Genomic DNA, 27,771 nt, shown 5'->3' with positions numbered 1-27,771 from the left:
CGTCGATTGATGTACAGTCCTCATGCCCCTATGCGGGAGTTGGTCATTGTCACTCATGGCGGCAGTGGCATGGGCAAGATACGTATCGCATGCATGCAGTCAGTGATGGTGGATGCATCAGACAACCAAGAGAGTCCCTGAGAGTCACACTTCCCCTCCAAAAAAACACCCCTGAGACTTCTCTCTTGCAATGACAGACATGTCCATTCCATCCCACTTAAACCACTCCTTGCTACGCCTTACGTTCCTTGCACCTTCAACCCAAACTCAACCCATCTCAACCTCTTCAACCTGTTGGTCGGAAACGTCTACACACTACTAAAGCAGGCTCCATCCCTCTCCCCGTCCGTTCCTAAGGTTAAGGTTGGCATAAAGCGATACACGTACAACGGCAGCCCCATCCCAAGGTTTGCCTCTGCGACTAGCATCCGCCCCCCGTCTACCACTCTCCTGCCTTTGCCCCGCCACGCCTCATTCTTTCCCCTACACTTCCACATCCTTCCCGGTCAACAAGGTTCCCAACGCTACGACTTTTTGCGACAAGAGGCTCGCGTCCATTTTGTTTGCACAGAGCTTTGTTCTCTTCTCTGAATGGTATTCTTCGGGCAATAAAGAACTTCTTGCTTCTTACAACAACCACAACCACCTCTCTCACTACACCGCCGACAACCACATTGTCGACCGCTCCAAACAACTTCTAGGCGCCTGATCCCGATTACAAACCGGAAAACACACCCGCCACAACCCGACATCATGGTCAAACCGAGGCTCATCATCCTCATTCGGCACGCTCAGTCAGAGGGCAACAGTGCGACTCTCTCTTTCTTTCTCTGTTTCCCTTGGTCCGAGATATCTCCGTTCGACCGGATTGCTAACTGTTTTTCAAAACGCAGAGAACCGCGATATTCACCAAACGATACCCGACCACCGAGTAAAGTTGACACAAGATGGCTGGCAACAAGCCTACGAAGCTGGCCGCAATCTGCGCAAGTTACTGCGTGCCGATGACACACTGCACTTCTTTACTTCCCCCTACCGCCGGACTCGCGAGACAACCGAGGGCATTCTCTCGACTCTGACATCCGACGAGGAGGATCCTTCTCCGTTCAAGCGCTCCAACATCAAGGTCTACGAGGAACCTCGCTTGCGTGAGCAGGACTTTGGTAACTTCCAGCCGTGCTCCGCCGAAATGGAACGCATGTGGCAAGAGCGTGCCGATTACGGCCATTTCTTCTACCGCATCCCCAATGGCGAGAGCGCCGCAGACGCCTACGACAGAGTTAGTGGCTTCAATGAGAGTCTGTGGCGTCAGTTTGGCGAGAATGATTTTGCCAGCGTTTGTGTATTAGGTATGCCGGACACCTCCGAGCCGTTTTGCCTTGTGTTGCTAACTCCTTTAGTCACCCACGGCCTCATGTCCCGGGTGTTCTTGATGAAGTGGTATCACTTCACTGTCGAGTACTTTGAGGACCTGCGGAACGTCAACCACTGCGAGTTTCTCATCATGCGCAAGCAAGAAGAGAGCGGCAAGTACATCCTCGAGAATAAACTCCGGACATGGTCAGAGCTACGCAAGGAGCGGGCCGAGTTAAAGGAGAAGGAGGAGAAGGAACGTAGCGAGGTCGAGGGAAACCAGGAAAGGTCCACCAAGGATGCCAAGAACGGTACTCTTCTCGAACGCAGTAAGACCTTCATCGTCACGCGGCGCTGGGGTGGCTGTCCTAACGGGTGTAATCACAAGAGCCACTACCAGAGGCGAGACGACCTGGAAGCCCTTCGCCGAACGGACGAAGTCACCTCTAATGGGTCTGTTGTATCCCGTCGGCAGTCCCCTGCACCAGGACGGCGACCCATTAAGCGATGCGAGCAGGGATACACATCCGACGAGGGCACCGACAGCGATGGCCGGCCACCGCAGATCGACGTCACCCGAGCTCGTCATGAAGTTGTTTCATCTCCCGATGGAACCCCATCCTTTATCTCTGCCGAAGATCGTCTACGGAGCATGATCTCGCCGCACCTGAATGTTGGCCGTGATTTTGGCGGAACTTTCTCCGGACAGACCTCGATTGCCGGCAGTGACACAGACTCTTCCGAGGAGGATGGCCACAGACCGGAGGTCACAGCCGTGACCAAGATCAAGGTTGGCATTGTGTCTAATGGAGACGCCAACGGCGCCAACGGCAGTATCAACAGCATCGTCGGTGGTCAAACCAAAGGAAACATGACACCAAACACTGAAGATGAGCAATCAGACGAGAAGAGCCGGCGGCGCCGCGCCAACCGCCTTGGCGATACCAATAGCAGCCACCGAGGCTCTGAGGCAGACGAGGATGACATTGACGCCGCGGAGAAGCGGGACAGGAGTATCTTGGGCAGTGTTTACTGAACGACATGACGAAGCCGCCACACGGTGGTTTGAAACAGGCCACACGAAGCTAAGCGGGTTTCTTTCTGGAGAGGCGCATCCACGGATAAGGGACCTGTGCAGGAATGCGGCTTTTCTTTTCTCCTTTGCTCATGAACGATTTACATGCTTGCGATTAGGGATTCATAACGCATTAGACGGGCACGGGTTACTTCATCGATGGCGCCTTGTTGGATTCGTTGTTGTATAGTTGTTGGTTACGACTTGAGGAGGATATACCTAGATTGCATGGTGCGAATAGACAAAAAGGGGCAGTCACGTCAATGCCCACAAATTGAAACATTCGAGCGTTTTCTGCCAACATGACTGTTATGTTGATTTGATGTATAAGTGACAGGATCACTATCCGCGGCGTGTAGTCTGAGTGCTCCTTGCTGACGTCGGCATAAAAGACGAAAGTGATTCCATGGGAGTCGAGTCAGTCATAGGTGTAAAGGGAGACGCCATGTTTATTGATGAAGACAAATTCAAGTCATCCCTTCTTACTTTGCATAGGCAATGAATAAACCGAACTCGACTTCCCAATGACTTGGAAAAATCATTGAGAGGAGCCTCGTTGCGTAAGAAGCAAATATTGACTCTTTAATCAGCTGGTCTTGATCATCATAGAGCATCGTCGTATCTGGTTGGAGCATGAGAAGTAGCAAAACTATCCCATGACTATGAAAGCACGAAAAAGGAGAGGCTGGTTCCCTTACGTTCTTGAACTCAACTGGCTGACCACTTTCTGTGTTCCAGCCGAGATGGGCGAGGGACAATGATCCCGTGTACAAATGCGTATTCATCCCATCTACTGAATACACATGGGAAGGAGCCCATATATACCCCCTCAACGCCATCCCCGCCACCAGCCAGACGGCGCCCGTCTAGGTCGACGGGTCAGGTCAAACTGGCTGGGTGGTGGAGTGATATCAAGGTCAACAATTAATTCGCCCCAATACATGCCTACTCGACGACAGGCTCCGAGTTCGATTTCCAGCATGAGCACCAAGAGATGTAACTCCCAATTCAGCACCGGGGGGGTGAACTCTTTTTCTTTTGTTCCTATCTTCATGTGTAACGGGTTTTGATTCCGTGACGTCTAATGGTCATTTGTATCAAAAGCCCTGCCTCATGTCCTTCGTTAAAGATGAAGCCTCAGCTTTCGACTACATAGCACTGCTACAAGTCAGAGTTTTCCAGAGCAGTTCCGCAAGCGGCTTTTGAGATTACGAACACATGGTAAGGTAGGCAATCTTCGATTAATAAATAGCCTGGCAGCACCGCTGCTTCTCCGTTTCTCTAGTGATGCTGTGATATATGCGTGCTGGTAGTGAGCAGGAGACCTCGCCAACCGGAATTGGATCATGAGAGAAAATCTCAGAAAGGAGACTACTATCTATCGCTCTTTCCGAGTCTCCCAGAGTCCCTTCGGCGTGAGCCCACGTAGACGGCATCTTGGCACCTCCGGCGCCTTGGGCCAATCAGCGTCCTGAATGGGCCGAGAGGAAGATGCAAGGCCTTGCTTTAGTAATCGCCAACGTAAAAGGCTTCCTTGCAACAAAGCTCTTACCTGGATAACAAGGCTATTATTCTGGTCGAGTGTACGGACTGAAGGAGTGAATCATGATTCCGGCGGTGTGACAAGCCAAAAGGCCCCTGTGAGGGCGGCGGCGGCCCGCTGCGTAGAGTATAGCCAGCTTACTTGCCGCGCGCTTCTCAACGTTCCAAAAGAAAATATGACGAGCTCTCACTTTAGGCTTTGATCGGTTGGGATCCATGAACGCTGGACCGGAACTCTTTTTCCGAGAGAAAATTAAACAGCCTACCTGGTGGAACCTGCCACAAGTCAGACCCGTATAGCAGGCATGCAGGTGGCGCTTCCAAGACCACTTTACAATAGCTGCTGAGGGATACATTTAGAAGGCCTTGAAACTTTACGTAAATGAGATGAACGACAGAAAACCGTATCACCGCTCAAGTTCAAGAGCACTCGAGACAGTGGTGAAAAACTAACTTCAGGCATAGCTACGGAAGGTAGTTGGCACTCACGAAGAGAATGCGTGTGTGAAGAACGCAGCTCAGGCCGCTATCAGTACTCTGTCGGAAACATCAGTAATCAAGTGGGATAAGTCTACTGGGTGATAATACTTCATGAAATCGAATTGGGGGGCTGCATTGGCAAGTAGGTTTTTCTCAACCAAGGTAAGGTTAGTTTGACTTGCGCCGGGAAATTGGTGGTCGATATTCTGCCCAGCCCTGCCGTCTTGATTAAGACAACACGCGTCTTGAGCCTTGGCTCTCGTGCGCATGACACGACTCGATGGCAAAGATAGAAGACGAAATCATGGGATGCACGATAAGTATACCAAAGAGGCGCCAGGGGGTTCGTCTTATACCAAGGACCTGTTCGTAAGTCTTTAAAAGCAATCTCTACGTTCGCAACGCCCCCACACGATCTTACGAGTTACCATCCTCTAGTAGAACGAACCCGAAGTAGAAAATTGTGGCGCGTGCAAAGGCCAACTACAGTCTTCAGAGAACAAGCTTCGCCACGAGGGTAGTTTCCAGTGGTTTCCAGGGATACCCGTACTCTGTCATAGCAACTTTTCCCGCTGCTGAAATGCTCGTCCTCTTAATGCATTACGCTTCGAAATAAGATGAGGCTTAAGCCACTATACTCCTAAAGGAGACTTGCCATAATGGGGAGTTAAGCTTAGCAAAGAAGTTACCTGACTCGAAAGGGCGACCTTATAAACCTTCACATATTAACCATCTCCCTGTTTCCCTAAGACTTCCCACGTTCCCGACTCTACGGTTGCAGATCTTTTCTGCTCTTTCTACGCAGTACTTCGGCGACTTTTCTCTCACGCTGTCCAACTTAGCTAGTAGGTTCAGCACGGATGGTAAGTTGCTCTGAGAGCCTCACGAACAGACCATCTTGATCCATATTGTGCTCTTTCAACTGATTCAGGGCCAGAACCTGTAATTAAACTCTACTGAGGTAGTGTCAGTGTTCTGTTGCGGAGACTCCGGACGGCTTACAGGAAATTGACTGATGCGTGGATGGAACAGCCTCAACTCCGTCACGCAAGAGTGTAAGTCCACGAAGAGTATAAGTCCACTCAGGTAGCTAGATATAGTATTCTTGCATAATATGACCACCGTGAATCTCACTTCAGTCTCTCCTTGACCTCACGCTGCGATCTTTGTGTGTAATTCAACAGGCCGTAGTTCTTCCATCACTCATTCAAGGAAGACACAGCATACACTCTTTTATTCCAATAAGTAATCTTTTTCAAAAGTTTTGAACTTTCAGCGCTGAAGATGGCTTCTGTCTCGTTCAAGAGCCTCGGGCTCTGGCCCTGGCCGTCTCGCAACCGGCTCTCGCCGCTGTGTTCCCGACAAACATCTTCAACCGTTCCGAAATCGAGGCCATGTCTCTGGAGAAGCGCGGCTCTATGTATGCCTACCAGCTCTGGGATTCTGCCGAGATTCCGTACATCCTGCAGGGCCTCCCCCACGACCTTTCAGAGTCGATCCGCGGCGCCATGCGAGAGTGGGAGCAGTCGACTTGCATCCGTTTCCTCCCCAAAACGAGCCAAGGTGCCTGGGCCAATTTCAAAAAGGTAACGTATACTTGCAAAAGAGAATATGGTTTGGGCTGCGCGACTGACTGACTCCTAGTTTGACGACGGATGTTACTCCAGGGGCTTGGGCTCTCCTGGCTCGGGAGAGAGACTCGTCAATCTCGATTACCCCAATGCTTGGGAGAAATTTCTTTCCTTCGGAACGTACAAGGCCTGTCTCGACGCCGGAACGCCTTCCCACGAGGTAAGAATACACCATATCATCTTTGCAATGTACAGAGACTTATACCGGAATTTTAGCTTGGACATCTGATCGGACTCACCCATGAGCACCAACGCCCCGACCGCGACCAATACATTCGCATCCTGACAGACCGCGTCCAAACGGACGACCTCGACCAGTTCACAATCGACACGGGCGCCGACGTTTCCATCCCCTTCGACTACAACTCCGTCATGATCTACGACACCAAGGCCTTTGCCAAGACCAACAAGCTGACGCCCATCTCCGGCTCGGCAAGCTTGAAGCACACAATGGAAACCGTCACGGACAAGAAGATCGACCCCTGGAACTCCCCGACCGCCAACGACTTCAAGGCCGTCAACAACGCCTACGCCTGCGAGGAGTACTACACCCGCGTGATCCCGCAGTGCCTCGCCGGCAGCATCCCGTCCAACGGCGACTTCTCCTCCTACTCCTTCATCCTCGACAAGCACACCGAGGCCTACATGGCCGCCAACGGCTACACCCACGTCGCGGCCCACCAGAACTGCCGCGCCAACATGGTCGGCCAGGATACCGACAACTGGGGCTTCACGCCGCTCAACGGCTGGGGACCCCGCGCGCAGTACAAGATCACCACGAACCGCTGCAAGAAGGACCACGACCGCCACGCCAGCCGGTACGAGGTTGCCCTGTGCAAGGGAGACAACGAGGGTGCCTGTGATATCAAGTGCGGTCTTCGCCGCGTCTGCCCCTTTGATGCGAGCGGCAAGCAGGTCGATAGCAAGGCTATTGATGTTGTTGACAACAACCTGTGGATTTGCCACCCTCACTAAGCAGACTCATTCTTGGGTTAACTGAGACCACTATGGTTTGAGCCTGGCTGATAGTGATTCTAATCAACTGGACTGTACAAAACTTGGATGTTTGAGGAGATGAGAGACGGCATAGCATACGGCATGTTGGGAGTTCCCGGGGGTGCGTAGTTGTTGCGTAGGAAGGATAGGAAATGCATAATAGCTTAGCTTAGTTACATCGATTGAATCGAAATTTCAGTCTAGGCATTGCTGAAGGAGTTTGAAGCGGTCCTATGGAAATCTTCGTCTTCAACTAGACGGCGTCACCTCACTTTCCTTGACATCAAGGCTGAAAGTAGACCTCTGGGTTTTATTTTCTAAAGTTATGCTGTCTGGAGCTCTCCCAACTCACCCAGAGCTATGACAGCGTCCATCGCCACGACTTCGAGATCTGCTGATGCTCCAAGAAGTGGCACTGTCACTGGCACATTCCCCTTGACAATATCAGGCAGCACAAGATCGGTTGACCATGTATAGTGGGATGATTAGCATTATTGATTCAATATACTGCAAGCCGTGATAGCTAAGCTCCCTGCCCATGACTTTCATCCATGGCCCTTGTCTTTTCGGTGACTACCTTGCCCGGTTTGATTGTGTACGCATCCCCGTCGCACATTTCGAAGTTGCTTTGTAAGACCTGGTGCAATCATTGACGCAGGTCATCCCATCTCTGGATAATACGCGGCGATGGGACTTCCTGGCATTTTCACAGAAAAAGCCTCCCAAAATTTAAATTGCGATAGGCTTCTGTACAGTTTTGGAACAACATCACGGCGTTCTGCTTGAATTTGGCCAGCGATGAGGGGATTCGGGCTTCAACAGATTCACATATGTACTACCATGGGCACACTGATGCCTCTAGCCCCTCAAACACCCTTCGACTTCGTGGCGATTATGGCTAAACCTCCTTAATATACTGTCGTGATAGCATTTCTTGCCGCTGTAAACACTTGAGTTTAAAATCCCCGTGGATCCAGTTGCGACATCGATATCGAGAAACATGACCAGGACTGAAGTTCGAATGCTTAGCCACGCAGTTAGAAGTCTACAAGCTCTCTGGGTCCTCTGTAACTTTGACCATGCACGATGGCGTTGAAGAAATCAAGTACTGAAGAAACGTGAACTTACCTTGAAGTATTGTCTATAATGCATCCGAACGAGACCTTTGATTCTGTGGCAACCGCGGCAGTAGGAGGGCCGAGGAGGAGGGAGCGATAGTAGCGAGTAGCCACAGAAGCAGAGGCCGAGGCACGGGGGACCATATAAGCGTAAGACCCCATCATTCTCCCGTAGGGCCGAGTTTTGATTATCCTAGGGGAGAAGCTATTCGACCTTCACCGCAATAAGCCCCTTGGTGGTCCCCCACTCTTGGAAGGCCTAGAGAGGTGTCCATATGTTCGCTGATTGAACCGAAGTAGGACACAAGTAGATACCAGAAGGCTGAGAAACTTCGGCTCAAAATATACAAAAGAAGCTTCTAGCGCATCGGAATGGCTTGAGATGCACCAAGCTGAGAAGAAGTTGGGTGAGAATGCGCTTGGGGGCTGATTGAGAGACGCCGAGGTCCGCAGTCGAAAGAAAAGAGCAACATTGTTGTTGTTCGAGACAGTCAAGTGGCTGGTTGTCTTTGAAGCTTTCTAAAGGGAAACTCAGATGCCAGAGAGTCGCGCTTAATTTGTGACGTGCCTGGCACGGAGATTGACGGTGAAGCATGGCAGAGAGCAAAAGGGAATGGCCATCGTTTTCCTCACAGCGATGAAGTACTTACCGCCTGTCAGATGCCCTGCCTTGAGATGGTATGCTTTACAACGTGACCCTTGGAAGCTTCGTAGATGCTGAAGGTATTTGGTACAAAGAAGGAAGTAATGATCTAGATGTCTTCCGTTCGGCGACGTGAGAGCTTGGCTGAGACTGAACAATCCAGGCCTGTAAAGCCAACAGACAACCTGCGGCAGCTGAAGTCTGTTACCTGAGCGTGTGTGATACCGTAGAACGTGGTGGGGCTCTAAAAGGGCAGGAAGCTGCTCATGATGTTGCTGAGGGTAACTTAATTCACGTCTTTGTCTGAAAGGTATACTGAACCACAACTACACTCTAGCCCGCATTTCATATCCTCCTAGTTACTTGAAAAGCCCCTCCAAGCCCATACCTACAAGCATGGTAAGGAAGTCGAGGTGATGACTGGTTTGTCATAGTATAGCGTCTGAGTAGAAGCTGTGATCTGCTGGAAAGACTAGTCCAATATGGTTCTAATCATGCAACCGGTCCCCGAGTAATATGCCCTATGATACATGTTACTGCCGCATACAACTCTCAAAGTACGTCAAATCTGACCACTTGCGAAAGACAAAGCACAAAGCTCACAAAAACTCGACGCAAAGTTACGAGATGCTGACAGTATCTTGCGGCGAGACGTAAACTGACTATCCAGGAAAGAAGCCTACAGTTTGACGTCAATGTAAGGTCATTATCAAAGCCTCCCGAGCACCGCATGCCCTCGTTTCACTGACCACGGGCCCGAACAAGCACACCAAGTCCCGGCAATCGGTCTGGCCATTCTCAGCCGGCCGGAAGCCTCCGGTAGCCCTCACCCGTCCGAGTGCCGTCGATCGGATAACCTCTCGTCTCTGGCTCTTACAATCCAACAAAGTGTAGGGCACCATCGGATGCATCGTATTCACTTGGCACAGACTCTTCCGTACCTCGCATCCTTCTCGGCTTCGCACCGCTCGGCCCCGACCCGCCAACACATAACTTTACGAGGCCCCGCCAGCACACCCGCAGCTCCCGAAACAGCGCCGGCCGGGAGCACCGTGCCCCTCCTCCATAGAGACAGAGTGGAACCCTCCAGTGCGGTGCTCCCCCGAACCTTCCGGCCAACAAGCTCCGTTGCGAAGGACAACGGACAACGGAGTACGTAGTCCGTTAGTCAGGGCGGTCAAGCTTCAGCTGTGCTTCTGAAACGAGCCATATGCTCGTAAGAGGGCAGAGAAAAATCTAGACGGAGAGGAGATGCGATGACTAAAGTTTCTCGAAACCTCGTTTAGCTACTCGCGGACTCGTGTTAAGCACGCATGTCCGAGAGAAACAACGGACTGTTCAAACCTTTTTATCTTCACTCTTCCCGAAAGTCTAACCTTGCATGCTATGATTTTTTACCTAACAGCTTCATCACACTAGGCTTTTGCTATTGAGGAGAAAAAGCTTGTACTGAAAATAGCTCTGTCGTGCAAGCATCGTCAAACCAGACCATGAACGCAACACCCCCATCGAGACAGAGTTTTGACCCCTTTCGATGAGCTTCTAAACAGTGGTGGCTCTGGGCAAAAAGCTGGGCAATGGTTGAGAGCGGAAATGCTAACTACATTCGGCTACCCTCCTCTTACAAAGCAAAAGTATCACAATGCCAGAATCCCATCGCCACTTACAACCGCATCGCGATTATAGGGTATTGGGGAGAAAAACCTTGAACGTTCCATCCTCGTCCAAATCCAAGGGTCCATGCCGCGCCGCGGGCATCAAAACCGATGGCGTTGCTTTCGCGAGCACGACACGATAAACTTTCACGGCCCTGCCCGCACCGCAACACCCCTCCCCCCTGGCCACAGACCGGACACAAGCTCCTCCTTTGGGTTGAAGCAACCGAAATCTTCTGCTCAATGCTATGAAGCTGCGGTAGGTAGCATTGGGGGCCGTTGAAGAAAAAAAGAGCGCGAAGAATCGAGCAAATAACACTTTGCAATTAAGATGTCGATAGTAGATAGGAATTGCCGTGGCGTTGCATTGCAGATGTCTTCCCACCCCTCCGTCCCACAGTCCCATCCCGCGCCGCTCATATCCGGTTTTTGTCACCCACATCACGACGCAGAAAAAAACCTGTTCGGTGGTGACATTTCTCGGCCTCGGTGATCTGCAACCTACGTTTTGGCAGCAGTTTGGGATTCCCACTGTTTTCCCCGCCCGCCGTCCCCTTCTCTCCTCCCCCAGACGGACAGCGCCGCAAGGCGGTTACGGCTACGGAGTTTACAGGCTAAGAGGGCGAGAGATGCCCGGCCGGTCCGCCGATCATCGCCAACAGAGCTGGATGTATCCGTAAAGCCCAAGAAAATTTGCACACCCCCGGGAGCTCCGCAAAACAGACTTCCAGCTTGTCCCGCTGGCGCTCTCTGCGCTGGCCCGGCGCCGTTCGCCGAGGACGGAAACGATGCGCGGGCGATTCTTCAATCTCCAAGCCAATGCCGCGGGGTGCGCCGGATCGTCTCCCAAGCTCCCCAACACAACAGAGACAAAGAAGCCAACGGCCGCTGAAGGATTTCTTGGGGTATTCGAAAGGACCGCATAGATGCTAGCTGTCCTTTTTCGAGATAAGGTTGATAGAGTAGCTGAATTCGCCATCTACCATCCCGTGATAGTCTTGGGCCCGTCTTACACTAATTGAATTCGGTCTAGACGGTCCAGAAATCCTTTCTTCAGCCTTTCAAGCAGAGGGTATGATAGAGAGACATTCTGTGGAGGCAATATACAGACGGGCCTGGACATTTCGCAATGCGGCGCCTGTCTTGCGCGCGCTTGCGTGCTGGGTGCCACCCCATGATCCATCCCCATCGATCGAGGCCGACCTTTCCATATTGCTTAATTGCGGCCCTCGAGTCATTTTGACGACAACGAGGAGGGGTGGGTTGCTGAACGAGGCCCGAATAAGGCCCTGCCAACCCCTTGATAGTGTAGTTGTAGATCGTCGGACTGCGCCTTGCTAGATCGAAAGGGATGGACCCCCTCGGATCGCGGAATCGAAAGAATCGACGATGTCGAAAAGGAAATTTCAAAGTACATAAAAAAAGACGGAAAAAAATCCAGGGCTGACTGGCTGTCAAGGGTCTCAGGTTTTTTCCTGCCTTTGCATGTGGCCTGGCACGCCCGGCGTGACGATCCCATCAAGTTTTCCAACCAACGCTACCAAAGGCTTGGGCAGCAGCGCCGCCGCTGACGGGGAGAGCTAAGGTATCTTCATTCTTTGACGTGTCTGGAAAAAACCACAAGACCGGGGTTTCGAGTCCAGGGATGCGGGACAAGCAAATGGACGACGCCCGATCTAACTTCTCAGCCATCAGTCATAGCTTGCCCATGGTCTCCATCCATCCCTCTGAAGAAACAGAACCCGTCGTCCAACCGTCGGCGCCGGCTTCCCGTGGTGCCGTGCTAAGGTGAAAATCTGCACCGGTCATTCGGGCAGCATGGCCTTGTTTTTCTTCAACACTAGAACACTCCATCGTGTGGTAAAACCGGGTTTCTTTTTGAGGCCTGGCTGAGCTGAGAGGGGCCTCCCCCCGAAAATCCTGGGGAGAGCTAGACTCGGCTAAGCTTGAGCTACTGCGTTTGGTAGCGATGCCTTCAGTATGCGTACGTAAAAGGATGGTGAGTGTGCAGTCCATGTGGACTTGCCAGAGAGCAAGTGCAAGAAAGGCCATTGACGAACAAGTTTCTTGTTTAGTGGATGGCCCCAGGATGAATCCTCCATGACGGGAGCACTAAAGAAGCTGTGAATCTCTGACCCATAAGGTACGTATAAGGATTCGTGCACAACTTGCACAAAAGGGCGTCTTCATATCAAAGCCATGTGAGCTGGGGTTGTCCTTGCTCAATTTTGTGCAAGAAGATGGGGCCTTGACGCCTTGGGGCTGTGGACTCACACCCCATGCCCTACGTTCACTCCACGGAGTCCGGAGCGGGCTGGCGGCGTCCGGGAAGGAAAAGAGAGAGGGAGGTTGGGGGCTGCTCTGGCATTGTGGAGCCCGGTGCTGGCCGGCTCTCCCCGGCCTGTGACGGCGATCCAAGCAGAACCTCAAGACAACGCATCGTCCAGGTCTCCACTCGAGGTACGGAGTTACCTTGTGGATAGGCTTTGGCTTCTCGCAGCTCTCTCGCTCGGCAGCGAGGCCGTGAGGTCCGTCTGGTCCGGTTCAGGTCCCCGTCCAGTCAGGCAAGAAGAGTGGAATTATGGAGAACCCGGAAGATTCACGGGTTTCCTAAAGTTCCTGAGGGAGATTGTTTGGGGAGAAAGGGCCGTCCGCTGGGCGTCACGACTCACAGAGCAAACAACCCCACAAGCATGAGCATATCCGCAATGCCAAGCTTGTTTCTGGTGTATGTACTCACTGCGTATGCTTGCCAATGGCCTTAGAAACCTGAGGCCACTATCTTTCCCCAGTTTGTGCTCCAGCTCAGTGAAGGCTGAAGCATCCAGACTCTTCATCGACCGCCGGGTCTGGCTTAGGTAAGTCTGCCACCGTCGTTTCAAGGCGTCCCGGTGGGGATGTTCGATGCTACCGTGGCACGCGTTGGTTGTCCTCGTCGCTGCAATAGTGCGTCCTTTTTTTCACGGGAAAGGTCTGGACTCTCGAGTTTCCACAGAAGAAGGTATTCTCCTCAGATCCTGTGACGGGGGATCCGCAGAGCGAATCCAGGAACCGGTGACGCAGCACGAGATGCGCATAGAGAGCGTCGCACAGCATCGTGACTGTACATACATACGGGAACAACTGGAACTCGGCACCCACCTCAGCTCCGTCTGGTTCGTAAGCTTCAGGTAGGGAGCCCGGCCAGTGACTCCTGAGAAGCGACAAGATGCTGTGGATGATCATGGCATGACTGGAACAAGAGGGTCCTTTCGTACCCAAGTGTACCTAACAGTTGCACTACGTTCCCACCGTCATACCTGAATGTAGGGAACCACCTCTGCTCCCACCCCTATCCAGGTACGCATCACAGGGTCTGAGGATGCGCACTACGGAGGAATAGTGAATAGGTAAACGCCATTTAGTGCATCCAAGGGGACCAGTCTTTTGGTGGAAACGATGACAAGAGAAACATGTACTCCGCAATACGCTACCTCTTCCGTACCCAGTATTGTTTCGATGCGCTTTGGCACCTAAGGTCCAGACCGGAACATAGGGCACAACTTGTCACCGCAAGCGTGTGAAAGATATTGCAAACAAAGTCTCCACCATGGTGCGTGGTATCGCAACATTGACCCATCGTCGCACGCAATGCAGGAACTTTGCTGGCGTGCCCGCTGAGAGCCGACTCGATAGTATCAACGGTGAGGGCCGGGTCGGTGAAACACCTGGGTCTCGGCGATGGAGACTCTACAACGACATGCGCCACGTGAATACGATCTGCCTGACTGTCGGTTTAGACAAGAAAAAACAAAAACGGAACTTTGGTGACTTGACAGTGATACAACATGCACGCGCTCTCACAGTTACACACAGTTACTCACACAAGAAAGAATCCCCACTAGTTGCATGTGTGGGGGGTCTGGTAGGTTTCTGCTTTTCCATTGCGAAACTTTGTTTTATTCCTTTTTGTCTCTACTGGGAATGTTGGAATACAGTGGGGGGTTCATGTTGCGCCATGTTTCGCTTTGATCGAGTTAAACAAACTCCTCTTTGCATAACGCTGTAGATTGCTTATTGCTGTTGTTTTTGTGTGTTGCTTTAGAGCATAAACGACTTCTGCGGGCGGTTTTTTAGGCGAGACCGGCAAAGCTAAGTAAGACCTGGTATCTTTTCCCCCCTTGCCTTGTATCCGTAAATCCACTACACAAAAAGAAAAAAAGCAAGAAGGTTACACAGCCTCAGTCGAAAGATGGACGGCCTATCCTTGACTTTGACGGGAGAATGACGAGCAAAAACAGAGTTGCATAGCAATAGCAAGCATAGGCGGGTGAGTGGTTAGGTAATCGGCGACCCCATAGACCCTTGAGACAAAGGCGACGATGAGTCAACTTCAAACCAGGACGTCACCGAGCTGCCAAGGCAGGAGAAGAATGAAATCTACCAAATGATACAAAGTACCTTGGTTCTTGCCAGCTTACCTCCAAGCTCGGTGGTACCTGAAATATCAACGGGGAATGCTAGCCGGAAACCGAAAATAGTCCCCGAAAACAAGACATGGAAACTTTGAACAAAGTTGGAACCGGGTCCCAAAGTCCGGTGAGGTATCTCCGTACCTCCTTGCCTTTTCGTAACCTCCTTCATGAAGCTAAGCGAGAGAAAGTTAATAGTAAGAGAAATCTTGAGGATCACGAGCATCTCTCCAGTATGGAAGAGTCATAGTCATACGGATGAGAAGCCGAGACGATGGAAAGGGAAAAAAGTGGATGAAACCCGCCAAAAATTGGAAAGAAAAGAGTCACAGCTTCACATGGCAAGAAAATTTGCAAGCACCAAAAGAACTCCGCAGTAAGGTATCCGGAAGGTAGGTTGTCTCCGAGCTCCATGATCCCATCCAATTGGGCCCAGCGCCGCGGCATTCCGCGTTGACAGCTCCGAGAACCCTGTCTCTAATCCCGCCTATCCGCCCCTCCCTTAGCTTTCCAATCTTTTTTCTTCTTTCTTGGGTTTCCAATTCTTTCTATGGAGTGCCTGCCTACGAAATACGTATTTCCCACCACCGCTTTTCCATGCCTCGAATCAGGTATCAATGGTCAAGGGTACGAAGGCCATCCGGGAATGGTAGCGAGCAATGTTCGGACATTTAATTTACTTGACCCTGTATTCGCAGTCTCGCATTGTGAATTGCAAAAGAGCTGAGCTATGCTGTTCACGGTCACAAGAATCTGGATCACAGATGGACTCCTTCCTAACGTGGTATGGCGTCGTCTGGCTTTTGCATATTCTTAGCCTTGGGTGCGTGCATGGCATTTCGCGCACATCTTGCTTTGCTTTTTTCGCTTCCTAGCTGCAAAATGCCATCCTCCATCTTTCTCCCACTCTGTCATCAACACCCCCTGATCGAAGAATGTCTCTAAGCCAGGGTTTGGGGGGGTGTTGGTTGTCTTTCCATTTCTTTTCTCTTCCCACTACGAGGTATTCGTAGCTGTCCCCCCCCCCCACGCACGCCACGCAAAAAGGCTCTTGGTTTCTTACAGTGGGATGTCAAAAGTTCGTGTGCAGCGCACAGTATCCCGCAAAAGCACTACTTTTTAACAGCGAATAAAAAGTTAAATATAATAGGAAAAAGAAATAAAAAAATTACTATATAACTAATTAGCTATTATATTCGTATATATCCAAGTTACACTATGTTTTTCTTAATTATAAAAGCGTTAAATAAATCTTTTTAAAAATAGGGTTTTAAGAGATTTTTATTATAGTAGATTATAGGGCCTTTTAAGTGCGAATAGCACTGTACTTCCTAGTAAAATCTTTTTTATTTTATATTCTACTTTTATATTATACTATAAAGTACTAGTATAACGTATTTTAAAATATATAAAAAATAGTTTTATATACTTTATATACTTAAGTATTTTATTAAAATTTTAAATTATATTACTTATACCTAAGTTAGAAAGATATTTATAGTAATACAGAGACGTACTTAGTGGGCTATAGGTAACGCACTGGGAGGGTGTACACGAACTTTTAACACCCTACTGTATGTCTCGATCCAGCTAGACGGTCCATACACCCACTTCCTGTGCCCGCCCGTATGAGTCTGCATTCCAATGAGGCTGCCAGCTGCTTAGGGCGCTCGTAAAGCTCGAGCAAGCCACCGCCTAGTTCGACAGTTTCACAGAGTTTTCCAAGTCAAGTCAAGTCATGCCATCATCATCATCATTACCTAGGAAACGTTCCGCCCTGCCGGAGCGCCCTGTTGCCGCAGGTTCGTGAACGTATGTCTCTCCGTCAGAGTCAAGTCAGCCTTGTACGGGTTACCGACGAACTGGGAAACAAGAGCGGCCGGCGTGTAGTCGTACGTCCCCAAGTAACACAAACCGGCGTCCAAGACTTTTATTCCTTTCCGTACATTTTGCTGTGAACATGAATTGGAACGTCTTACGAATACCACATTTTGTACCTTGCACACAATTGACGAGAAAAGTTTTCTTTCCCTCCCCCCCCTTTTTTTGTAACTTGCGCGCCCTGTGTACAGAAGATGAGAACCATGAGGAAAACGTCTCACTCAGCGGTACCCATGGGTATCTCGTAACTTCGCCTGGCGTAAGATGGCATGTTGCCCACCCCTTGGTTCACCCATTTCCCACAATCCAGATATTTTTCACCGTTGCGCCGACACCCCGTCCTCAGCACCGGGCGTCGCACAAAAAGAACCAGGACAGAGTTTTCGCTTTGATCCAGAGCAAGGCACAGGTAACATTTTCCATCGTGGTAGCCGAACCCTTGGGGAAAATTTTTTCAATCATCCAAAACCGAAGCTAGCACGAGTCTCTCTCTCTATCTCTCTCTCTCTCAACATTCACCTCGCAGGCAAGAGACTTCTAACCATACCTTACGCAGCATGTTCACAGGCACGCATAATGTCCGGTATGGTGTACCTGTCCGTAGGTAGTCAGGTTGCCCTGCCCTGCCCTGAGGCTCAACTTTAGGTAACTGCGTAAGGTAGGGCGCCAGCAAACCCAGCAAGGGGCCCCCCCGCCCAAAACTTCCAAGAATAAAAACGACCCATGCCCGGGAGATCTTCCCCGTGGGCTCCACAGCCTCTCTCGGGCTGAGAGGCCTGGTGAGAAAGCAAAAAGTACTTTGTAGGCAAGTGTTGCACGCAAGGATACAAAAGATACCTCTGCTCTGCCATGCCATGCCCTGCCTTGTGCTGCCACCCCCACCGGCACATCCCGCGCCCCGGTGCTGGCCAACGCTATCCAATTCGCAGAGCTCTGGGCGTGTGCGACAACGCACAAACCTAGGATGGACAAAACACACGCCCATACATCTCTCTCACTTGCAAAGACGCAGACTTGTATCCGTAGTCCGTAACAGAAGGGAGAATTGGGATTATGAAATCAGGTTCTCACAGAAGAGACTTCACAACGGGAGGGAACTTGCACCTCCGTCGCCGATACACTTACACTCTCTGGCCTGATCGCTCACCAGTAGACCAAAGAAAAAGAGCATGTTTCAGCCTACGAGTTCTCATCGGCCGGGTTCGTGTCTTGTCTCGCACTTCCAAAACCTAACACGCGAGAAAAATCTCTTCAACCAAAGCTGAGCTGAGCTACAGGCACAACAACGGCGAGCCCTGTGCCCTAGCTCCGGGTCACACCCCCCTCTGGAATGCCCCGTCTCGTAAGGCTCACCAATCGTCGGCACGCCTTGGAGACTCGCCAGGTGGTCTAGCTGTAGATTCTTGTCCCGGCGTGGTGCTTCCTGCTTGACTGCACATGAACCGGCCCGCAACAACGGCATCAGGCCATCCACGAAAGCCTCTCTCTCCAGTAGAGTCTCACTCTCACTCTCGCTCTCATCCCACTCCTCTTTCTCGGGGGGAACGGCAGAGGCTTTTGCATAGACAGACGCCCCTTTGGTTGAGCGCGGCCCGTGAGCCCAGCGAAAGCCCGCAATGGGGATAAGTGATGCGCAAGCCTACTGGAGGAATTGTCTCGCTCCAGCTGCAATCTGCCTGATGAGCCCTTCAAATCGCTTTCAGAAATTTTCAGAAAAAAAAAAAGGGACGTGATCCACATCCTCACCGGTGAAGCACAAGCTCCCACGGTCCCGTCAGGTCAGGCCGAGAGGGGCTAAGTTTCTGATCCAAGAGGCTTCAACGACGTGGGGAAAGGGACGGAAAATATGCACATGCCACTATGACACGTCGCCAGCATGAATGACGGGCATCAGAAAAACGGAAAAAGAAAGGGGGCAAAAGATTGGTGAAAGGAGAGAAAAACTTCCTCATCCCTTCGATTGCGCCCGGTTCCCACACAGGCAGCCCACTCACTGAACGTAGGCTGGCTCCGACTCCAGCTTCCAAGACCGTACATAGACGAGGAAAAAATCATCAGATCATATGGAGTATCCGTTCGTACAAGGGGCAATGACAAGCCGAATCGATGATCTGAGGGCCAGAGGCGGGAAATTTCCCCCGCTACTTGCTTCCCAGTAAGCGGGCCGCGGAACGGCGGCGGGCGGATACGATCTGTCTCTCTTTCACAAAGTGAGATTTGTGTGCTTGAACAAGCCCAGCCGGGGGAAAGGGAACACTGTGACCGTTCCATCGGAAACGGGAAAGCCCAGCATTTCGTCGCCCCGAGATCGAACCATTGTCTGATCAGGTCAGGACGACACTCCCCCCCTCCGATGACAACGACGGTAAATGAGGGACAAGAGGCAGCCGATTGCGGATGAAACGGGGCCAGCCTAGGCGACGTGAGGAGGTCAATGTTGAAAAACGAGGAAGAAAAAAATGCCTCTCCTTACGAATGCCCAACAAAAAGCTTTGAGGCGGCCCGTGTCGATTTGGCAAATCTGGCTGCCCATTTGCAATTGCTGACATGAACGGCAACAACATGAGGCAATTGCAATGCGGCGAGGGCATCTCCCCGATTGGTAATGAGACCAGCAAAGTGCAATAAATTAGTGCCGTGGCCTAGATCGCTCAGCAGTTAAACAAGGTTTTTTGGCTGCAACTCACCCCGGATAATTGCAAAAAGTCTGGACCGGTCTTGCAAGCTTTGTGATTCGGCCTGATGTTGGTTAAAAGTCAACCGAGGAGGATGAAACGGGAGCCCGCCCCAAGATTCGATGACTTGTGGTCGTGTCAATCTGTGACTGGCAAAGAGGATGCTGACGCATCTCCCGGCAGTTGGCTCTTCTTTCCATGTCTACCAGGTACCTTGACGCGGCACGGCATTGAAGCTTCGTCGAAAGCTGCCACGCTGCTTGGACAGGAATACTCCGTAGAGAAGGGAGGGACGGTCCCGTTGTTTGAACCTCGTTTGCCGTGGCTGCCCAGGAAAGCTCTGGTTCGCCTCAACCCCTTGTCCCTCCCGTCCCGGAAACTTTCGACTCAATTGCCTTTGGACGGGTTCTCGCCAAATGTGCCCTGCGTTCACGTAAGGTGCGGGAAAGGTGCGGGTATCCTTCAGAGATGTTCCTTGCAACGATGCCGGACACGGGACGAGGCACGGCACAAGTTTGTCTCAGGCTCCTCAACCCAGCAGCCGTGGCCCAGACAGCAAGAACAATGACACTCTGTACAACGGATCGGTTCGCTGCTCTTCCTGTCAGCGTTTCCGCTGATGATGCTTGGCCATGAAGCGTCTGACCGTGCCGTGTGTCACGGGCCTGCGAAGTATTGTTCCCAGGGACCTGGGATGCCGTGCTCCTTCGGATCAGTCCAGACTGAAAGATGAAACCGGTGTCCGCAAGGTGAGAGGAGAGAAAAAGCTTGACGTCATTGTCGGCTTGTCGTGGTTCAAGGGGGAAAGTCGTATTACGTGAGCCGGCTCAAGGCTCTTGACGATGGGGCGTGACCGCCGAGCAGACAAGAGACAGTTCAGCTTTCGGGCCTGCATCTATCCGAATTCGAAAGGCACAGGCACAGGCACCGATGAGAAAGACCGGAGTCTTTCGTCTGGTGCGAGACAATAGCCTCCATGCTCTCATTCAATCAGAAATTACATAACATGACCGACCACTTGTGAGATATGCGGGTGAGACGGCCCCTGCCTCGTTGCAAGAGAGTACTGTTACCGCAGCACCTGGTTGTGTGGTTGGACGGCAAAATATGTCTAGTGCTCATACTACAGCGGGTAAAACGGGTTTGTTCAATAGAGACTGCTCGACTGGCGAAGGTTGATCACCGTGATACTTGTTCAAGTGCGTGTACTCGCTGTGCAGAAGAGGATGTGTCTGGGGTGTAAAACAGAAAGCGATGCGGTGGCTTGAAATGCAGGCGGTGCAACGGCACAACACCCGCTTTGAGGTGCCATGGTGGTTCGACTGGAGACTCCCGGGCTGCTCTTGAATACCGTTGGCGCTCAGAGGTACTAAAGCATTGCAGCACAAATGAAGCGAGCCGACGAAACCCGCCTCGGATATGGACACCCAGTTATCACGGGGAGTATAGACGAAGACCGCTCAGCGTACAACGAAGTCAAACTTTGTTTTGTTCTGTTTGTTGTTATTGTCCCTTGATACATGTCTCCGGAACGACTCACCGTTCAATGTAAAACAGAACGGGTAGTAAAGGCAACTAGGGCGCAGAGCGGGCATAACGAGCAAGAACCTGAGTACGGAGTACCTAGGCCGTGGCCAGGCGCACAGAGACCAGACACCATGGATCGATCGATCCGTTGCGTTGCCCTTTCCGAAGGGAGACGGAGAGAAAAGAAGATTCAGAGGCTGATCCATGCTGTGAAAATTTTCACCTCTGTCCCAAGCCTAAAGTACCGTAAAGCGAGGGCCAGGCCGCCAGGGAAAGGGGGCGTCAAAACGCAGAACGGCTGGTTTGACGAGTTGTAAGATCGTTGAAGGAATGAGTCTCTGTAGCCACTCCCCCAACAAACCCGGAGAGGGGGAGATGGAGGCATAACAGACTGGTCGTATCAAATGCTGCCAACACCGTCACAATGCACCATGTCTAAAGTGGAAGTCGTCGTCCAGTTGGCTGTGGTGCAAATTATTGCTGCTGCTTCAGAGACGGAAGGAAAGGCGTAAGCTGCAGATGAAAGGCAAAGGCACACTTGCGGCCCTCAAGCCTGCTTCTTGGGGATCATGATCGTGAGGCATTATCTTCCTATCGGGTTATTTGGCTATTCCAATTCGTCAAGGCCACCTAATGTGAGTAGGCAGAGGCGAACTGAAGGCGAACTGAGGCAACTGTAAGTGGCTCGGCGCTGACGGAGCTTGTCTGTCACACACACAGTCTGCAAAGAGACAGAAACGGCTGGCAGGCATCGATTAAGGCAGTGACAGGTCGGATTGCCTGGATAATGTCCGGGGGCTGAAGCTGAGGCGTTGTGCAGAATCGACTTGAACAAAGGTGCTCCTTGCTCTGCACTCTACAGCAAGCAGGACGCAGGCCTTTCTGAGTGATGAAGCACACCTTCAGGCGAGCACTGAGAGGCGGACGCCTCGTCTGTTGGAAATTCCCATGTCGAATTGAAGCCCTGTCCTGGCCACTTACAGCTGGCGAGACGCCTGAGCAAGCCGCCCTGTCTCCAGACTCTCCCACCTGTAGGCTGTTCTCAGCAGAGCGCCTCTGGTGCTGGAGGGTTCCATAATAGCACTATCGCTTCCACTGGGCCGCCACACCCTTGCTCGAGGATGTTAGAGCTGGTCGCAATTTGGATTGGGCTGGGCCGCACTCTCACGTCCCGTCCCCATCCTTGCCCTTTCTCTCCCATCGGCGCTTGCCAATAGCGGCTGCCTCAACTGCTGCTGGTGGGTGTCGACTGTTGAGTGAAAGACTGGAAATGCACGACTGAACGGATTGAGGAGTCACGGAGTGAGTGTCGTGGTTAGCGTTCGGGCCGCCCTCGACACCCCACGGATTCGGCCCAGGTTCAGGGCCCAGATGCAGTCCAGTCCAGCCCACTGAGTCCAGTCCTCAAGCCAGACAGGCCCCTCGGTTCTGGAAAAAAGATTTCCTTGAGGGCTCCGAATATCGGGGGCGGCATTGATGGAGACCGAGAGGGCCATGGCAATAAGCAAGCCAGCTCCGAGATGAGGAGCAGCTGTACTCCGTAGATGATGTGCACATCGTTGGTCTGAGCGGCGGTAGCAAACAGCCAATTTGAAAGGCTGCCCAGTGCCACAATGCCATTTCTTTCACTTCTTGCTCGCCGCCCCCTGGGCTAAAAGATAGCTTCGTAGCTGTTCTCACTCTCCTGTCCGTATCCGAAGCGCCCTGTACCGTAACACGCGCGGAGGGGTGGGTGGTAGTCGTCTATTGGACGTGGTCAGGTTGCGGCTACAACCGAGATTCCATCGCACATGAAAAAGAGGCTCTCGCAACTTGGCGGGGGTCTTCCTGTCAGATACGTCTCCTCCTGAGTCCCCTCCCTTTTCTTGTGGATCGAGGATCTGAGTGAGAAAAGAGGGTTCGGCTTCGAAAGCCGCCTCCATAATCCATTTCGGTTCGAGCTGCGTCAGAGGACGACGGGGCAGATGGATGGCATGTTTTCTCGCGCGGCTCACGTCATGGCGGTCATGTGGGCGGCATTGTCGTTATTTACGGGTCCCCTGTTGTCCGCAATGGACAAAATTTTCTGAATTGACGATGGATGCCGCCGTGGTGTATGGATGAGCAGGCGTGTGCGTGTGTTTGGCGGGGAATCGTCCTGTCAGGGGGGGGGGGGGGGGGGGGGGGGGGTTTGCCCCTTTTTGGGTTTTGAATAGGGGGGCGGGGGGGGGGGGGGGTGGGGGTGGGGGGGGGGGGGGGGGGGGGCGGGGGGTGGGGTGGGGGGGGGGGGAGGGGGGGGGGGGGGGGGGGGGGGGGGGGGCAGGTGCGTATTCGCCCTTTTTGGAATTTGACATCGGGCATAGCTGCTGGTGAGAGGTGGTGCCCTGGGCTGCGGGTTTGCGACTGCGGTGCTCGGGGACATGGGCCACTCCGGTCGGAGAGCGAGAGACGAGAGACGAGAAAGACGTCGTGGCGACGGTGACTTGCTGAAAGCATCTCATCTTTCTCGCTTGCTCAATCTTGGTGCGAGATTGCGAACTGTGCGCCATCGAGATGACCTCCACCGTGGGACAGCAGCCATGCATTATTATGTTTTGCGTGCTTGCGCAGGTGCGAGCAATGATTTGGATGTGTGTCGTTGAAGCCGTCCATGGGCATAAGGTAAGGTACCTTAGGCACGTACGGATACATAGGTACATAGACTCATAGGGTAGGTAGGTAGCCAGGTTTCATCCTCCCCCGTCGTACGCAGTGGCTCGATGACTAAGATGGCTACAGAGTACGCTGGCTTGATGTTTAGTGCCTGTTTGACCTCAACCTGGAAGATACCTTCCCTCCCTTACCTCAATGCAGCTGTACAAAGGTACTTACATACTTACTCCATGAGGCAGGAAGGAGGCACGGGGGAGGAAGAAAAGAACAAGGCGATGGATGGACAAGAAAAGAAATACAAGGTACCTTACCTTACCTTGTGTAGTCACTGTGTAGACGGGAAAGCAAGGTATCCCGTAAGACTTTGGAAATCCCCATTAAAACAGGCGGCATGGGAAAGTGCAATGCGTTGTGCCCGACATTGATGGCACGCACTGCCTTTTCCAATCGTACCATGCATTTGCCAGTTCCATCATCTCTCACTTTCTCGCTGATTCGCCATTCGCCTCTTCCACTGTCAAGACTCAAGAAAATGATAAGCCATGGGAAACACGTGTACGGCAATCCGTATCCTGCTTCTCCAATTTCTGTCCTTTTTGCGGCTTGCCTGTCTGCCTATCCTTGGGCCTGTTGGAGGGCCCTGAGCTGCACGTTGTCAACGTGGGCAATTGAGCCGTTGTTAAAAGTCTGCAATGACATGACAGAAAAAAAAAACAAAGGGAAGAAAAAAAAGAAAATGCATTCGTCAATCAGACGCCCACCAACCAACTAACCAACTCCCCTACCCAACGTGCCAATGTTCTCCATTAATTGTTACCTTAGTTGTGTTCCCAAATTGTGCGCCGTGTCCGACCCCCGTTCACCGTCCCTTCCCAGTCTGTGGTATGTTTGGCAACTTCCGAGCGAACAAAAATAATCTTGGCGTGGGATCCTGGCCAAAAATTTCACCAACTTTTGCTCCCTTCGGACCAAACTCCATTGCACCTGGGCCAGGGGCTCTCAAAGCGTAATGGGGGAATTCTGAACTTTCCGGCACTATGACGACTTTTCCCGCAGACCCACAGCTCCGTCGCGAAGGCTCCAGAAGTGGATGCGGATTGTGCTGGCATGGACAGAGTTAGAGTCATCGTTGATTGCAGTCATCAGAGTCACACATGTAGGTAGTAGCAAGTGGAAAAAATTCTTGTCAAGCTTTGAACTGGTCTTATATTTTTGGTCCATCTCAATCTGGCGGTGCTAGTCCATTCCTCTGGAATCTCCGCTACCCAGTTGATCCGTCACTTTGATAATGCCTTATGTTTATACCAGTCCAAGCTGCCATCAGAGGTCATTTTGCCTCGAGGCTTCGTCCAATGCCAGGGTCTTTTCCCAATCTTTGTCGTGATATGAGCCCTTCCGCTCTCGTGACAAGCTACCTCTCGTCCATTCCGTGGCGAGGTGTAATGAAGCCAAAGGCGAGATACTCAATCTCTCAGTGCCATACTTGTAAACAACCCTTGGTTACAAGCCCCCAATGTCGTGGTACAATCCCAGTGTTCCCCATTGTTGCGCCCTGATGTGATTGATGCAGATGTCCTGCCAAGCCAAGTACTCCCCGTAGTTGACCCAAACTTTTTTTTATAATGCAGTACTCCGATGTAATGCCCGTTTTGTTACAACAAAGTCGAACCCAAAGAAAAGAGAAAAGAGTCGGTGTGCCGATGGTGTATCGAGTAAACTGAGTTGCGTGCTGTGCTGGAAAAAGGAAACGATGCCACTTGTGCTGTGGCTAAGGGTATATTGAACAGTGTGTAGATGAAGAGGTCGTGTTCGATTTAGGCGGATCGCCGACGCTGGAGTCTCGCTTGATCAAAAGACACGGCGTAGGCTTGGAGCTCCCTCTTGGCCTTCTCTGAAAGCTGGCTGCCATCGGTGTTGGATGATGTTGTGCTCTGCATCGAGCACAGGCTGGAGTTGGAGCTCGAAGTGGTCAGGATGCGGCGAGTGGTGATGGGTGCCCTCGAAGACGAGAGGTAGGATTGTCTGGAGGGGGTGCTGCCGTAGGGTTGAGCGTTGGTGAAGTCGTAGGCGGGCGAGAGGTAAAAGTTGTTGGACTGTTGCCTTGAAGAAGTCCAATGGTAGGAAGGGGTGTTCAAGCCGGGCGAGCTGGCAACTGAGCTGGGTGAAGATGTCTTCTCGAAGTCGGCGAGGCGGCAGGATTCGGAGCAGTAGGCAGTACCATCGGTCTGCTTGTCGCAGCCGAGGCAGAACTCGTGAGTCCAGAGGTCGAAGGCGGCCATTGCGTCTGGATTTGCGGTGTGTAGTTGTTTGAGTTTGGCGTTGTGTGTTGAGCAGAACCGAGTCGAGTCGACTAGTGTTCAAGTGGTGGACTGAAGGTGGTAGTTGGTGTTTGTGCTTAGGCAAGTTGTGATGATGAGTGTGGGTGGTGGCAGGTGTTTAAAGAGTTGGACGGGATTGCAGTCGATATATGAACAGAACTGGAAGCCACAAGCAAGAGAGTGAGCCACGAACAAATGCCGGAGGAGAAGATGAGTGAAGTCGAATGATGAGAGAACGAGAGGTGGATCGAGGTGTGGAAAGAGGTCGGCTCATATGTATCTATCCTCGAAGCACAGCCTGCCCACCAGTGGAGGAGCACGCCCAAGGCAAGGCCTATGGTGCATACAAAGTACCTATGCTGTGGTGGGTGGGTGCAAAGATACTTGGAAGTGGATGAAGAGAGCGACAAGACGCCTACCCACCACACAAACATGCACACACAAGCACAAGGGCAGGAAGTGGCCGCTAGTGTGCAGGTCCGGGGTGGAGATGGCAAGATGGAGATGGAGGGCAGAGAGACAGCAAGGATGGCATTGGCAATCTGATGGGCTGAGCCAGGACCCCACTTCCAGTTCTCATGCCCTGCAGCAGATAGCGCCCACTGGAGGGGAGAAGGGGGTGTCTGGGTAAGAGAGAGAGGGGTGTGGGAGGGGAGGGTGGGAGAGCAAGGTCAAGCGGGAGTGAGGAGTGAGGGAAAGAGGGGGTGGTGGGTGGTAGAGAGAGGAGGGGAGAGCGAGATGGACGAGATTGGCAAATTGGGGGGGGGGAGGGAGCGAGAGAGAGTCACAGAGTTACAGAGTCATAGAGAGAGAGATTTGTTAGGGAAGGGGACGAGGGAAGGAAAAAGTGTACGTACCCATCTTCGGGAGGGCAGGGGAAGAAGGAGCAGGGGACCATCCAGCAGACTTGGGCGTGTGATGATTTCCTCTGAAAATTTTCTGCGTCAAAGGCGACAATTGTGCTCACTGCTCAGAGTTTGAGGGCATGAGCGAGGTGTGTGGGTGGCTGGATGGAGAGAGGGGGTGCAGAAACATAATTCATCAGCAAAGAGTTGTGAAGAATTGGAAAGTGCAGATAAAGCGGGGGCAGCAGTGGGACGGAGTACCACTTCGTACTTGCTAGGTGAAACTGGGCTGCAAAGATACTTGGTCTTGTCCGCTCTGCTGCTGCTCTTGCGTTATCTGCTAACTTCCTGAGGATGCGACGGTCCCAAGGCAGGCCAGCCAGAGAGAGCCAACTGTCGACGATGACGCCAGGGGGCGTGTGGACATCCGAGAGCTGCATAAGGCAGCACCCAACGCAGTCCAAGGTGCCTACGGATACTGCGTTCTCCAGCTGAGTGGGCATCAGCTCAGAGTGGATGCAAATGGCGTGGGCAGCAGGAAGAAGGCAGCCAATATCTGTACCTCTTTCGCTTGTATTGCGGCATCGCCAGGCACAGGTCTGCCCGCTTATGACAGTGATGCAGCGGATTGTGCAATCGACGACTACCTCAGGCATGAGTACAGATGGCTGCTGCAGACGCTGAACCGAAGCTGCTCGTTCTGAGCCAGTGAGAACGAGCCGGGTGGATATCAAGAGTCCTGTGTGCGCTAGCATTGTTTCGGTCTAGTGGATGCGGGTGCCATTGGCCCAAGCTCTCGTCTCCGGTCATTCCCTCACGCCCCTGGTGCTATCGCGACTCCCAACTCCCAAGGAAACTGGTCCACTTTCTCCGTCTTTTCCTTTCAAACCCATGATCGACACCCACACCCTCCCAATTGATGCTAGCATAGCTCGACCCCGGCCTCTCTC

The 27,771-nt window shown here is 52.1% G+C and overlaps 7 protein-coding genes across 7 annotated transcripts; 4 read left to right on the top strand and 3 right to left on the bottom strand.

Moving 5' to 3' along the window:
* Window positions 1-753: 753 nt before the first annotated feature.
* Window positions 754-2,389, top strand: CABS01_09653 (phosphoglycerate mutase; the record flags this gene model as incomplete). Its single annotated transcript, XM_060543010.1, has 3 exons — window positions 754-808; window positions 894-1,349; window positions 1,401-2,389. 3 exons carry the CDS (start codon window positions 754-756, stop codon window positions 2,387-2,389), a joined length of 1,500 nt encoding a protein of 499 aa, XP_060400226.1.
* A 3,455-nt stretch (window positions 2,390-5,844) lies between these two features.
* On the top strand, window positions 5,845-7,056 carry CABS01_09652 (uncharacterized protein; the record flags this gene model as incomplete). Its single annotated transcript, XM_060543009.1, has 3 exons — window positions 5,845-6,036; window positions 6,095-6,241; window positions 6,298-7,056. The coding sequence occupies 3 exons, from the start codon at window positions 5,845-5,847 to the stop codon at window positions 7,054-7,056; spliced, it is 1,098 nt and encodes a 365-aa protein (XP_060400225.1).
* A 2,579-nt stretch (window positions 7,057-9,635) lies between these two features.
* On the top strand, window positions 9,636-9,998 carry CABS01_09651 (uncharacterized protein; the record flags this gene model as incomplete). The annotated part of the gene is made up of 1 exon (XM_060543008.1): window positions 9,636-9,998. A coding segment is annotated over one exon (363 nt), but the record flags the coding sequence as incomplete, so codon positions are not given.
* A 3,564-nt stretch (window positions 9,999-13,562) lies between these two features.
* Window positions 13,563-14,308, top strand: CABS01_09650 (uncharacterized protein; the record flags this gene model as incomplete). Its single annotated transcript, XM_060543007.1, has 4 exons — window positions 13,563-13,652; window positions 13,803-13,832; window positions 14,029-14,241; window positions 14,273-14,308. The coding sequence occupies 4 exons, from the start codon at window positions 13,563-13,565 to the stop codon at window positions 14,306-14,308; spliced, it is 369 nt and encodes a 122-aa protein (XP_060400223.1).
* Window positions 14,309-18,286: 3,978 nt separating this feature from the next.
* CABS01_09649 (uncharacterized protein) lies at window positions 18,287-18,388 on the bottom strand (the record flags this gene model as incomplete). Its single annotated transcript, XM_060543006.1, has 1 exon — window positions 18,287-18,388. The coding sequence occupies one exon, from the start codon at window positions 18,386-18,388 to the stop codon at window positions 18,287-18,289; it is 102 nt and encodes a 33-aa protein (XP_060400222.1).
* A 7,084-nt stretch (window positions 18,389-25,472) lies between these two features.
* Window positions 25,473-25,937, bottom strand: CABS01_09648 (uncharacterized protein; the record flags this gene model as incomplete). Its single annotated transcript, XM_060543005.1, has 1 exon — window positions 25,473-25,937. One exon carries the CDS (start codon window positions 25,935-25,937, stop codon window positions 25,473-25,475), a length of 465 nt encoding a protein of 154 aa, XP_060400221.1.
* A 1,009-nt stretch (window positions 25,938-26,946) lies between these two features.
* Window positions 26,947-27,576, bottom strand: CABS01_09647 (uncharacterized protein; the record flags this gene model as incomplete). Its single annotated transcript, XM_060543004.1, has 1 exon — window positions 26,947-27,576. One exon carries the CDS (start codon window positions 27,574-27,576, stop codon window positions 26,947-26,949), a length of 630 nt encoding a protein of 209 aa, XP_060400220.1.
* Window positions 27,577-27,771: the final 195 nt, after the last annotated feature.

This window comes from Colletotrichum abscissum (assembly GCF_030869225.1).
Source record: "Colletotrichum abscissum strain IMI 504890 chromosome Unknown Scaffold_23.1, whole genome shotgun sequence".
Taxonomy (NCBI): Eukaryota; Fungi; Ascomycota; class Sordariomycetes; order Glomerellales; family Glomerellaceae; genus Colletotrichum; species Colletotrichum abscissum.
This window is presented reverse-complemented; position numbering and strand designations above follow the sequence as displayed.